Raw genomic sequence first — 12,470 nt, 5'->3', positions numbered from 1 at the left:
GAATTTGACTGATCGATCATTGTTGCTACAATTTTAACCATCCATCATCCCATTTCATGCTTTCATCGATAAATTACATGCTCGAAATGCATACGTACACCATGACTGCCGATGCCAACGCTGTCCCTTTTTGCATGTTTCAAAGACTTGTCGTTTTTCCTTTATTTGTTTTTTTTCATTACTGTCGATTGCCTGCCTTGCCTGCCTGCCTACTCGCTCGCTACTGACTACATACCCACTGCTCGACATCATATGCATACCCTTTTCTCTCTCTACCCTACTTGTTTTGCAAAATAAAAAACCAAGAGCAAATGCCGAGAAGAAGAACAGCGCAAAGCAGAAAAGCAACGCAATCCAGTGAGTCGCAGTCGCAGTCGAGTAGCGGTAGTAGTAGTAGGAAGCAGTAAAAGCAGAGAGAAGCAAAAAAATAAAAAAAAGAATTCAAGAAGAGATAAAAACCATCCACCCGCTCGCTGATTAGAAGAAGGAAACAAAACCCCCCTCCCCGGTAGCACCTCGTCCCTCTTGTTTTCTTTCGTTCCCGTCCTTCTTTCTCCCTTCAAAACGCACAACTATATCCCAAAACCTCATCGCCCATTTATTTTTTCTTCTTCTTCATCTTTTCCCTTTACCCCCCTGCCCTTCCTCCCATCCATCCTCTCCAACGATGATGTCTCGATACCTAATCACCTTCCCCCACCAACAACAGCCCTCCAATACTCCACGCCCACACCCCTCCCCAACCACAAACTCGCCTCCTCCGTGACGCCCATGCGCAGCACGTTCCTTCTCTCCTTCTCCGTTGCGAACCGGCCAGCACCGGCACCGGCATCCGTGGCACCGGCGCTCTCCAATCCGTCCATGGCAGCGGCCTGCTGCTGCTGCTGCTGCTGCTGCTGCTGCTGTTGCTGCAGCTTCTTGACGCCCTCGAGCACCGTGCGCGCAATCTCCTTGAGCGCGGCGCGCTCGAGCACTTCGCGCGCGTTGAGCTGGGGCGCGATGCCGGCGAGGGCGGCGGAGAGGCGGTGGAGGACGGGTTTGATGTCGGAGGGAGGAGGTGCCGAGGACGATGACGAGGATGATGCGGCGAGGTCCTGGCTGGCGACGATGACGTTGGAGCCGGACGAGCCGGGGCGGGCGCCATTGAGAGAGGAAGAAGAAGAAGCGAAGGGGTTGGCGGTCTGGTGGTGATGATGATGGTGGGAGGAGCGCAGCAGGGCCAGGTAATCGACGTAGACGGCGCCGCCGGCGTGCCACTCGATGACGTCCTTCTCGGGGGCGGCGGCGAAGCCGGCGAGCAGCGCCGCCAGGGCGTCGAGGTCGTGCTGCGTGTTGGCGACGACGGCGGCGGGCGCGACGGCGCGGCACAGCACCTCGTGCGCGCGCGCGAAGTTGCCCGCCGCCAGCAGGTACTGCACCTCCTTGACCGCGTCGCCCAGCACCGCGCGCGCGTGCTGCGCCTTGGCCGCGTAGATCCAGCTGGGCGCGATGCGCAGCGCCGTCGTCAGGTGCGCAAACGTCGCGTCCGACGCCGCGTCCTCGCCGATCAGCCCGGCGTTGAACGAGAGTTGGTCCTTGACGGCCGCCGCGCGCTCGGCGTCGTCGGTGAGGTGGATGAGTACCCAGGTTGCGTGCGTCCAGTGCTGGGCCGTCAGCAGCGGGATGGAGAAGGTTTGGGTCAGCGAGTCGCTGATCTCGGTGATTTCGCGCGCGTTGAAGTGCTCGCCCTCGCGTGGGCCGTCGTAGTCCATGTCGTAGGATACCACCTCGCGCGGGAGGATGTTGCGGGCGCGTAGCAGCGTCAGTAGCTGCCACGACAAGCGTGCGTTGACTGGGTTACCCGTTGTGTTCTCGGGAGCCAGGATGTCGGCCACGGAGAAGGTCATGTCGTTCTGACGGTACGCCTTGTAGAGCTTGAGCAGACCCCAGAGGACGTCCTGGCGTTCTTGAGGAGTGGGATCGTCCCAGCCCGTCTTGATACCAGCGCGAACGAACCACGGGACAGGCTTTACGTTCTCGTCACCTTCACCAAGTTCATCCTCAAAGCGTTGTACGGCATACTCGATCAGTCCGTCGTCGGCGGTATCGGTCTGACGGCCGTACCACAACCGGAAGCCAAACGCCTGGCGCCAGTCCAAACCGAAGCGGGATGAGATGCGAACATCTTCAGCCCTGTTCTCAGAAGCGGGACCAGGAGCACCATCCGATACGGTGAATTCGCCGGAGAGAATGGTGTAGAGGGCGCGGACTGAGTCGCTCATCTCCGACAGTACGTGCTGAGTGCGCCACTCCTCAATCTGCTCAGCGATAGCCTCGCGGGAAGATTGCGGGCCGCCAATCTGGGCAATAAGGGTAGCCAATCGGAAGTCCTTGCCTTCGATGAGAGCATCGCAAGCCTCCGTGACGCTGTGGCTGGACAGACGCGCAATTGCCCTCTCTTCAGCAGAGGTCGCCAGGCGTGCCTGGCGATCAGCATCAGCCAGCACAATCGACTTCCAGAACTCGCTCAGCTTCAACGTCCGGATCTGGTTCTCAAAAGTCTGGAGGTCGTTAGGGACGCCCTCAGGAATGTCGTCGGCGCTGAGGCTGTCGAAAAGGATGCTGGCCAGTTTCCACACTTCCTGTTCAAACCTGCCAGCCGGCGTATCGATGGAAACCGCATTGGCGAGATCGGCGAACTTCATCTCCAACGTCTCAGCACGAGGGGGCTCCTCGTCTGACCCGTCGATCAAGTTTGTGTTGTTCGGGCTGGCTTGCTCAACAATGGTCGCAGGCCAGATCTACATCACATCAGTAACGTCCTGTGCACATGGCCAGACGGGCTACTTACATCCTCAGGCGTAGAAAACTTGGCGAATCGCACATCCTTGTGTTCGCTGACGATCGAGTTCTTGAGGTTGGCAATAAAGGCTCCCTGCATCTTGGGAGCATTGCCCGGAGCAGTGTAGGTGAGGGTGCCGTCATGGGTCCAAGTCGGCTTGAAAGCCTCGTGGAAGGCCTTCTCGGCCTCGGTCGGGTCGTCAAGTTCATCACCAGTCTTGGGTCGCTTTTGGTAGGGCCACTGTTAACACCATTGTTTCAGTATGCTGTTCAATCTGTGCTATGCTACGTACATGAGTCAGGGGCGCGACGTCCAGCAGCCCCCTGCGAAAGCCCAATCAAGATGCCAACCGGATCCGAAGGGAGAAGCCAGACGCCATGCCCGTACCCAAATGAGAGAATATGTGCAAACAAAAACAGGGATGGGTGGTTCAAACCTCAAGGCCCTTTCCCTTCTTGATCGGCGATCCGTTGGCCGTGGCGGACCGACGAGCCGTGCTCTGTCCAAACAACGAGTTCATCAGGTCAATGCTGTTCGAGAAAGACTTGTTGGTGCTCTTGGCGAACGTCGGAGCCTTAGGCGTCTCCTCGATGTCGTCGTCGAACTGTCGCAGAGCAGAGCTCTGGTTCTCGCGAAGGGTCTGACGATCCTGCTTCTTGGGGCTGATCGTGCGCTGCAGCTGAGCAGCCCAGTCGCCCTCGAAATCAAAGGCCCCCTTGGTCGGCGTGCCAAATCCTACACGGCTGGCTTTCAGAATCGACTTGGGCATGCCGGAAGCGCTGAAGACGGTGTTCTTGGCGGGCGTCTGCTCCGTGGTAAGATCCGGAATGGGGAAAGAGCCTGCCATTGTGTGCTCAGGTTCCGAATCCGATCCACTGCGGTAGGAGGCGGCATCATCCATGTCGCTACCATCCTCGTAGGGACCCACGGAGCGCTCATCTAAAAAAGACTGAGTGCTGTTGAGGGTGTCATCTTGACCGTACACCAAATCGTCCTCGTAGTAATCGCCCTCCTCATCAAAGCTGCCGGGGACGTTGGTCCTTCTGGCCGGACCTCTCTTGAAATCGAACGTGTCATCGGGGCTGGACTCAGCAAGACTCATGATGGTAGAGTCGTCCTGAGACATGCGTGACATTGCTGACAAAGGGCCGCGCCTGGCCATGGGAGTAGGCGACTGAAGGTCAACAGGAGGATCGGTAAGCATGGTATCGTCGTCCTCTTCCTCATCATCATACTCGAGACCGTAGGTAGTGTAATGTTGAACACGGAAGGTCCAGGTGCCGGTCTTGGAATCGTATGACACAAACTCCGTACCCTCGACCTTCTTCAGACGGTCAATGTGCTTCTGGAAGCGAGGGCCAGCCTTCTCGTGGACCGCGATCCTGCCAGCTTGGGCGCGAGGCCAAGAGTTCTCAAGCAGGATGAGCGACGGAACATTAAGACCCTTACCCATCGGAGGGGTGGAGGTCTTCGATGGGTAGACGGTAGCGTTGCGAACATTGAGCTGGATCACATCGCCGAAGAGATCGTCCAAGTTGATGGCAGTCATATCCACAGGGTGCTCGAACTGAATCTCACCGATGCCTTCGCGACCAACCCTGAAGTTCTCAAGGGACTTGAGCTGTTGCTTGCTCAGCTTCCTGAGCTCTTCCAGGCTAGGCTCAGACCAGTACTTTCCAGGAGTCTGGTCCCGCTGTGCCTTGCGGGCCTTTTCGTTGGCGATCTTGAGAATTTTATCGGTTTCGGAGGGTTCCTCGGGGACGACCGCAAGTTCATTGCCCCGAACTTGCTCCATCTCGGGAGTCTTGTCTCCGTTAGCTGCGGTGCCGTTCGTCGGCCTCTCGCCGTTCTTAGACGAGCGAAGGAAGCCCTGCTCCTCAGCACTAGGGGTCGTCGACTCACGGTCAGCAGGAACCAGAGCACCGTTCGCACCGTCCAGGCTGCCGTTGAGAGTGGTACTGGCGTCAAAGCTGACCCGCTTCTTTTGGGAGGCAGGGTTGCTGTTGGGCTCTTCGCCAAAGAGGGACGGGCGAACATGGAGAGCACGATCGATGTTGAGCTTCTTCAGACTGCCGGTGTTCGAGAAGGCCGGGCGCTTGGAGGGGTTGAAAGCGCCAGGAGAGAGGATGCTGTCTTCCGCGTTCCAGGTGTTCTTCAGGCTGCTTGTGGAGAAGCTCTTTGACAAGGACTTTGAGAAGCTACCACCGCCACCGATAAGGCTACCGCTGAAGCTGGGGCTCCCACTACCCATAGCACTGCCCGGAGTACCATACGTGGAGTACGAGAAACCGTAGCCGTTGAGACGCTTCTGGGGGGTGATCAAGCGCGAAGATGCAGCGGGGTTGATCCGGTGCTGTGGAAGAATCGCGTTCTTCTTTTGCTTCTGGCTGCTCGATAGCGGCGTAGCCAGGGGACCAACGCTCTGGCCGGGAGAACTGAGACTGGCAAAGAGGTGCTCGTTTCCGTAAGGGTTGCCATTCATAGAGGCAGTCAATTGGGGGTTCTGGTTCGTGCTCGGTTGTGCCATCATTGATCCGCCGAAAAGGCTACCACCAAGTTGCGGCTGCTGCTGTTGGTTTTGCTGTTGGGCTCCGCCGAAGAGACCACCACCGAGACCAGAGGGAGCCGCATTGTTGTTCTGACCAAGACTGCCACCGAAGAGTCCACCACCAGTGTTCGCAGTGTTGTTCTGAGCCCCGCCAAACAAACCGCCGCCGGTCTGACCTGCAGGTTTCGCGCCGAAGAGGCCACCTCCAGCCTGTTGCTGCTGTTGGTTGTTCTGGCCTAGAGCTCCACCGAAGAGACCACCGCCAGTGTTAGTGTTGGTATTGCTGGCACCGCCGAAAAGACCACCAGTCGTGCCAGCTGGCTTTGCGCCGAAGAGACCTCCGCCAGCTTGGTTCTGCTGCTGGTTGTTGCCACCAAACAGACCGCCTCCAGTCTGGTTCTGTTGTTGGTTGTTGTTACCACCGAACAGACCGCCACCAGTAGCGCCAGGGGTAGCACCACCGAAGAGAGGCTTGTTTTGTTGTTGGTTGTTCTGGTTGTTCTGTCCGAAGCCACCGAAAAGACCGCCACCCGAGGGTTGGTTCTGCTGCTGAGTTTGATTGTTCTGACCAAAGCCTCCGAAGGGGTTCGAGGCGCCCTGTTGTTGCTGGTTGTTGGCACCGAAGGCAGAAGTCGTGTTGTTAGTGTTGCCTCCAAACAGACCACCACCTGCAGTGTTGGTATTGGTGTTCGCACCAAAGCCGGTGCCGGTCGTCGAGCTGCCGAAGCCAGTACCGGTGCCAGAGCCAAATCCACCAAAGGCAGGCTTGTTCTGCTGTTGCTGCTGCTGTTGATTGGCACCTCCAAACAGACCACCACCAGCACCGCTGCTAGGAGTGCTTCCAAAACCTCCAGCGTTGCCGCCGCCGAATGCCGAAGTGCCAGTATTGCCTGCCGTGCCGAACAAGCCGCCGGTGGATTGACCGGATGAGGCGGTGTTGCCACCAAAAAGACCCCCGGTAGCAGGTTTGTTGGCACCGAAAAGTCCACCGCCGGTGTTGGAGCCAAACCCGCCAGTGGCATTGCTCTGAGCGCCGCCGAACGGACTGGATGTGTTGCTCGTGTTGTTCTGGGCTCCAAAGAGACCTCCTCCAGACGCAGTGTTCGAGCCGAAACCGCCCGTAGCGGCGGGAGCGGGGGTGCTGGTGTTTGAGCCAAACCCTCCAAATCCTGTACTGGCGCCAAAAGCACCAGCTTGACCATTCGCGTTACCGTAGCGCCTGCCCTGCGCGTAGTCCTGCAATCTCAGTTCCTCAAGGGAGAAACCCTGGTAAGGTTGCTGGAAGGTGACGGTCTGATAGTGTGCATTCTGGCTAGTGGCGCCGTCTTTCTCCACATGAGCCTGGAAAGGAGTATTGGCCGTACCGTTGTTTGCCGATTGGTTCAGGCCGCCGCCAAAAGCAGTCGCACCGCCAGCCCCGAACGCAGAGCCCGTCGTGCTTGTAGGGTTAGCACCGCCGCCGCCGCCGAACAGACCGCCGGTCGTGCCCGTGGTGCCAGCGCCGAAGGCAGGCTTGTTTTGCTGACCAAAGAGGCCACCTCCTCCAGTGTTGCCGCCTCCAAAGCCAGTACTCGCGGTGTTGGTACTACCGAAGCCGCCTCCTCCAAAGCCCGTACCTCCTGTGGTGGCAGTACCGGTACCGGTGCCGCTGCCGAATAGACTGCCGCTGCTTGACGTTGTGGGTGCGCCGAACGCAGGCTTTGCGCCAAAGGGCGAGCTTGACGTGTTGCTTCCGAAACCTGTAGAAGTTTGTGTCAGCGAATGTCCAGTATTCAAGTTTGCATTAGTAGAGGCCCCGAGCGAGTTGTTCGAAGGTGCGCCCCCAGTTTGCTTGGGTTGAGATGGGTTCCACATGGTCGCAATGAGTGTAGGTGACAAGCGCAAAAGTCGCGAGTCGATGCGCATTTTTGAGGAAAACCCGTGACAGAAGGCGCCGTCACCCGTAAGCGAGACCCAGACTGTCTTTGCTCAAGACACCGAAGCAGGTGAAGGAGCGTTGCAAGTCCAGAAGCTGAGACGTACCTCCACCAGAGCCGAAGCCGCCGCCGGTGCCTGCGTTAGCTCCTCCGAAGAGACTGCCGCCGGTGTTGGAGCCAAAGCCGGTAGAGCCAAAGCCTGGAAAGACGCGAGAAAGGCAATGTCAATGTCGTGGTTGTCTGTGGCGCTGCGATACGGGGATGTCGAGAGCTCCAGGGTCGATTCGCGCGAGGATCGGCCAAGGGCAAAAGAAATAGAGTGAGTTTCATTGCTTACCTCCGCTCGTATTAGCGTTGTTGTTCGCACCGAACCCGCCGCCAAAGCCTGTGCTCTGCTGCTGCTGCTGATTGTTGTTAGAGCCAAAGCCGCTCCCAAAACCGCCGAAAGCCGACATGATGAGGGGCGTCAATCGCGTTCGTCGCGAAGCGCTGGATGGAAGCGAGTCGTTTGTTGTCGGGAATGCGCAAGCGAGCAAAGGTGCGCGTCACGTCTTTCGCGAGTGTGACGGGGCTGGAGCGTCGCGACGACGCGCCAGGGAAAGGGAAAAGGAAACTGGCAAATGCGCTGAAATCGACAATGGGTCGCGTCGAAGGGAGCAGCCGAAAGGAGAGCGAAGCTCGACTCGTCGCGAAGGGTAGACGAGGTCGAGGGGCTGGGGTGGAGCTGCGCGCAACGGGGTGGTGGGCAGAGGGCGATGGCGGACAGCTGTGGTGGTGAGGTTGGCCGGCGGATATTTCGCGGTACGGCGCACGGACTCACGGCTAAGAGCCACACGTGATGGATAGAGGGCCAGTCGAGGACCTCACATTGACGAAGCAACCACGTTCTCTTGCGGAAATACACGCTATCCACATCTATCTGCCTGGTGCCCACGCCGATGCAGCGAAGATGAGTTGATGCCCGCTTGGCGGACGTGATGGAGCTCTTTATGTGTTCGACTTAGGCATCGGTCAGGCAGCCACCGCCGCGGCAGCCTGCGCCTGCCTGCGCCTGCCTGCCACCAGCCCATCCATCGCGCTGTGCTCGAGTCCACGCCCCAGCCAGCGCGGATGAAGCTTAGAGCGCCAGTAGCGGATGCTGATAGCTAAGCACAGCAGTGCTGCAATGCGCATGCAAATATTATTATTGTTGCGCTGTTTCTGCACGCAAGCTAGTGTTTACACCCCGCATTTGATCCTACAAGGAATTCACTCCAAGTGCAACAAAACACGATGTCCCAAGACCCAATTACCCGGCAATGATGTGGCCGTCGCCGTGCTGCCGGAAACAGACATCATGAACCATTCACCTGCTTTTACCCTTGCCCCGCTGGAGCTATAGCAGCTCCCCGGCACCTGCTGCCCGCATCCTTGCATCACCACGCCCATCCATCCCCGCCGCCGTGCCTAAGCGAGCGAGCAACGCCGGGGGGGACAACACGCGCCGCAGACGCGTCTTCCACAAGCTTTCGCCGTCGCAGCTTCACAGCCAGCAAAGCAAAGCAACAAACCAACCCGCCCACTCACTCAATCAATCCCCGCACGCCGAACCCCACCAAAAAAGAACGCGAACCACGCGACGCGTGCCAAGCTGGCAGCCCAACGCCTCCCCATCCGCAACACCAAGGACAACACCAAGACCACGACTCCGGCCATGGCGGCAGCATCCATGTCGCGAGGCTTTGGCAGTGGGCTCGGCGGCCGCGGAGGCGGCGCATCGGGCGCAGCGGGGCCTTCCAACACCTACGGCGGCGGCAGCGGCGGCGGCGCGGCGACGCACCAGCAGCGGGAAGCGCAGCGCCTGGAGCGCGAGCGGGCGGAACGGCTGGAGCGGGAGAGGCTGGCGGACGCGGGGCGGGGCGAGATCGCGGAACTGAGCGACGAGCAGCGGGAGGAGGTCAACGAAGCAGTAAGTCATTGCCATTGATCTTGTTGGGCGGAAAGGGACCTGGTGTTGTTGACATTCATTGTTTGTTTGTCCGTCTCCTCCAGTTCCAGCTCTTCGACCTCGACAAAGACGGCCACATCGACTACCACGAGCTCAAAGTCGCCATGAAGGCCCTAGGCTTCGACCTGCCCAAGCAGGAAATCCTCAACATCCTCCGCTCCAACGGGTACGCCTCTCCCCAATCGTCATCCACAGCTACACAATCCCCCTCTCAAAAAAAAAAAAAGAAAAAAAAGAAAGAAGAACCCACTAACCAAACCCCCCCACCACCCCCAGCATCCCCGCCAACACCATCAACAGCAAATCCAAAGCCCCGGCCACCTCCTCGGCCGCCAACAACAACCAAAACCCCCCCGCCTACACCGGCCCGACCCGGCTGCTCCTCCCGCTGCCGACCTTCCAGGCCATCATGGCGCACCGCATCATCACCCGCGACCCGCGCGACGAGATCAACCGCGCCTTCGAGCTGTTCGACGAAGGCGGCAAGGGCCGCATCACGCTCGACGACCTGCGCCGCGTCGCGCGCGAGCTGGGCGAAGGGCTGCAGGAGGAGGAGCTGCAGGCCATGATCGAGGAGTTCGATCTGGACGGCGACGGCGCCATCGGGAGGGAGGAGTTTGTGGGGATATGCATGGGGTGAGTGAGAGGGGAGGGGAGATGGGGGAACTGTTGGGGGTGGGGAAGAGGAGGTTTGGAGAGTTTGATGCGTGGATCGTGTTTTGTTGTGCGGTAGGAGGTTGGTTTGAAATACCCGTTTGGGGCGTGTTGTGCGCTGTTCTTCTTCTACGATTGCAACTTTAGAAGGCGTTTGTTCCGGGCGGGCGTTGTTGAGGGTGAATGCAACGAGATAATAACTTTCACGGAGGCAGATTTGAAAAACTTCCAATGCAAGCTTCAACGATATGTACAGATTCGCACAGTCGGAAAAAGTTAAAAAGGACTTGCTAACACCTAACTCAAGGAAAAATATAGGGTGTCATTGTTACAGCCCGAGCGATCCGCTACCATGCCTTCCCTCCGCTTGATGTCCCTCTCGTCTACCAATTGATCTTTTCAACTAGTCCTTTCCCATCAAGTTTTCCCGTGATCTAAATTTACTGTCCGGGGGCAATGAGCTTGCCCTTCTTGGCGGCATCGTGTTCCCAACCACCAGCCAACGCCTCGCCACCGTTCTTCGACGCAAAGTCCTGTATTCTGGCCTCCAGCTCGGGTCTGAAGTGGCGGATAAGACCCTGGATGGGCCAAGCAAACGCCTCACCCAGAGCACAGATGGTGTGGCCCTCAACCTGCTTGGTGAGCTCCTGCATCATGTCGATCTCACGCGCGCGCGCCTGGCCCTTCTCGAAACGCTGCATGATCTGGTAGGTCCAAGTAGAACCCTCACGGCAAGGTGTGCACTGGCCGCAGGATTCGTGCTTGTAGAACTTGCTGAGACGGGAGATGGCACGGACAACGTCGGTAGACTTGTCCATGACGATGACGGCAGCGGTACCCAGACCAGACTGCGAGTCCTTGAGCGCGTCGAAGTCCATGAGCTGGTCGTCGCAAATGTGCTTGGGAAGAATGGGCGTCGATGAACCACCGGGGATGACGGCCTTCAGGTTATCCCAACCGCCACGGACACCACCGCAGTGCTTGTCGATCAGCTCGCGCAGCGGGATCGACATCTCCTCCTCAACGGTGCAAGGGTTGTTGACGTGGCCAGAGATACAGAAGAGCTTGGTACCAGAGTTGCGCTCACGGCCGAAGCCAGCGAACCAGTTGCCGCCGCGACGGCAGATGGTGGGGGCGACAGCGACGGTCTCGACATTGGTGACGGTGGAGGGGCAGCCGAAAAGGCCGACGGCGGCGGGGAACGGGGGCTTCAACCTAGGCTTGCCGGGCTTACCCTCGAGGGACTCGATAAGAGAGGTCTCCTCGCCGCAAACGTAGGCACCCATACCACGGTGGACGTAGACGTCGAAGTCGTAGCCGGAACCGCAGGCGTTCTTGCCAATCAAACCGGCCTGGTAAGCCTCCTGGATAGCACGCTGGAGGACAGTGGCCTCGTGGTAGAATTCACCACGGATGTAGATGTAAGCGGCGGTCGCGTTCATGGCACGGCCGGAAACCAAGCAGCCCTCAATGAGCTTGTGGGGATCCTTGCGCATGATTTCACGATCCTTGCAGGTACCAGGCTCACCCTCATCGGCATTGACGACGAGGTAGCGGGGCTTTGTGTCCTTGTCCCAATCCTTGAAGTTCATGAACGACCACTTCAGACCCGAGGGGAAACCGGCACCACCACGACCGCGCAGACCGGAGGCCTTGATCTCGGAAATAATCTGTACGGCACGGCCATCAGCAATCGCCCATTGGGGCACAGGCCAGCCATTGGGGATGAGAACGCACCCAGTCGTGGCCCTTCAAGATAATCTCCTTGGTCTTGTGCCAGTCGCCGTACTTCATGGCGCTCTTGAGGTCGGCGCCATGGTGGCTGTAGAGGTTCTGGAAAATGCGGTCCTGGTCCTTGAGGCCGCCGTGGCGGTGGACGGGCGAGTCCTGGACGGTGGCGAGGGACCGGCGCTGCTGGCGGCGGGCGGACGCGGTGGGAGCGGAGAGACGGGCGGCGGCTTGGGCGGAGGGCAGCACGCGGTGCGAGGCACCGGTGAGGGCGTGAGTGGCGGGAGCGTGCCGGGCGAGCATGGTGAAAGCGGACGAGCTGCTCGATGCTGGCGGTTGGTGTTGGGGCCCGCGGGCGGGTGGAGTGGAGATATGCGATGCTGGAGCGGGTCGAGGTTGGCAGGCAAAGCACGGCCGAGGGTTGAAGGCGCGCTTCGTAAGAGGACTAGTGGCGCCGCTCATTGGTCGATGCCGTCCACCACATCATAGACCGCCGCATCACGCCTCTCGCTCTCTCGCCTGCCCGCTGGAGCCTCGCCGGACTCATCTAGCCGCTTCGCCACGGTTATCTCGCGACAGTCGCCGTCATTTTCCGCCGTCCACGCTGCCACCTGCCACGGCCTGCCGAGTTCCACCGTGCGCGGATTATTCAGCCAACGCCCATTGGAGAGTCGGCTTCGGCCCAATCATCACATGGACGAATTCATCCATCTGAACTGGCTTACAACTTCCTGAATCTTGTCTATAAGCTGTTTAGAAATTTGTTTCGCTGTTCTGGCGTATTGTTCCAGTTCGACTTCCGGTGACAAGCTTGCT

General features: G+C 58.9%; 3 protein-coding genes across 3 annotated transcripts; 1 reads left to right on the top strand and 2 right to left on the bottom strand.

Moving 5' to 3' along the window:
- Positions 1–686: 686 nt before the first annotated feature.
- SLS55_008531 (uncharacterized protein) lies at positions 687–7,740 on the bottom strand (the record flags this gene model as incomplete). The annotated part of the gene is made up of 4 exons (XM_066779939.1): positions 687–2,780; positions 2,831–3,061; positions 3,258–7,108; positions 7,623–7,740. 4 exons carry the CDS (start codon positions 7,738–7,740, stop codon positions 687–689), a joined length of 6,294 nt encoding a protein of 2,097 aa, XP_066629168.1.
- Positions 7,741–8,978: 1,238 nt separating this feature from the next.
- Positions 8,979–9,912, top strand: CDC31 (Calcium-binding component of the spindle pole body (SPB) half-bridge; the record flags this gene model as incomplete). The annotated part of the gene is made up of 3 exons (XM_066779938.1): positions 8,979–9,233; positions 9,317–9,438; positions 9,549–9,912. 3 exons carry the CDS (start codon positions 8,979–8,981, stop codon positions 9,910–9,912), a joined length of 741 nt encoding a protein of 246 aa, XP_066629167.1.
- Positions 9,913–10,366: 454 nt separating this feature from the next.
- Positions 10,367–11,957, bottom strand: NDH51 (NADH dehydrogenase [ubiquinone] flavoprotein 1, mitochondrial; the record flags this gene model as incomplete). Its single annotated transcript, XM_066779937.1, has 2 exons — positions 10,367–11,596; positions 11,664–11,957. 2 exons carry the CDS (start codon positions 11,955–11,957, stop codon positions 10,367–10,369), a joined length of 1,524 nt encoding a protein of 507 aa, XP_066629166.1.
- Positions 11,958–12,470: the final 513 nt, after the last annotated feature.

The sequence above is a fragment of the Diplodia seriata genome (assembly GCF_021436955.1).
Source record: "Diplodia seriata strain FDS-637 chromosome Unknown scaffold_9, whole genome shotgun sequence".
Taxonomy (NCBI): Eukaryota; Fungi; Ascomycota; class Dothideomycetes; order Botryosphaeriales; family Botryosphaeriaceae; genus Diplodia; species Diplodia seriata.
The sequence above is the reverse complement of the archived record's forward strand: the minus strand, read 5'-3'. Positions and strand labels throughout refer to the sequence as shown.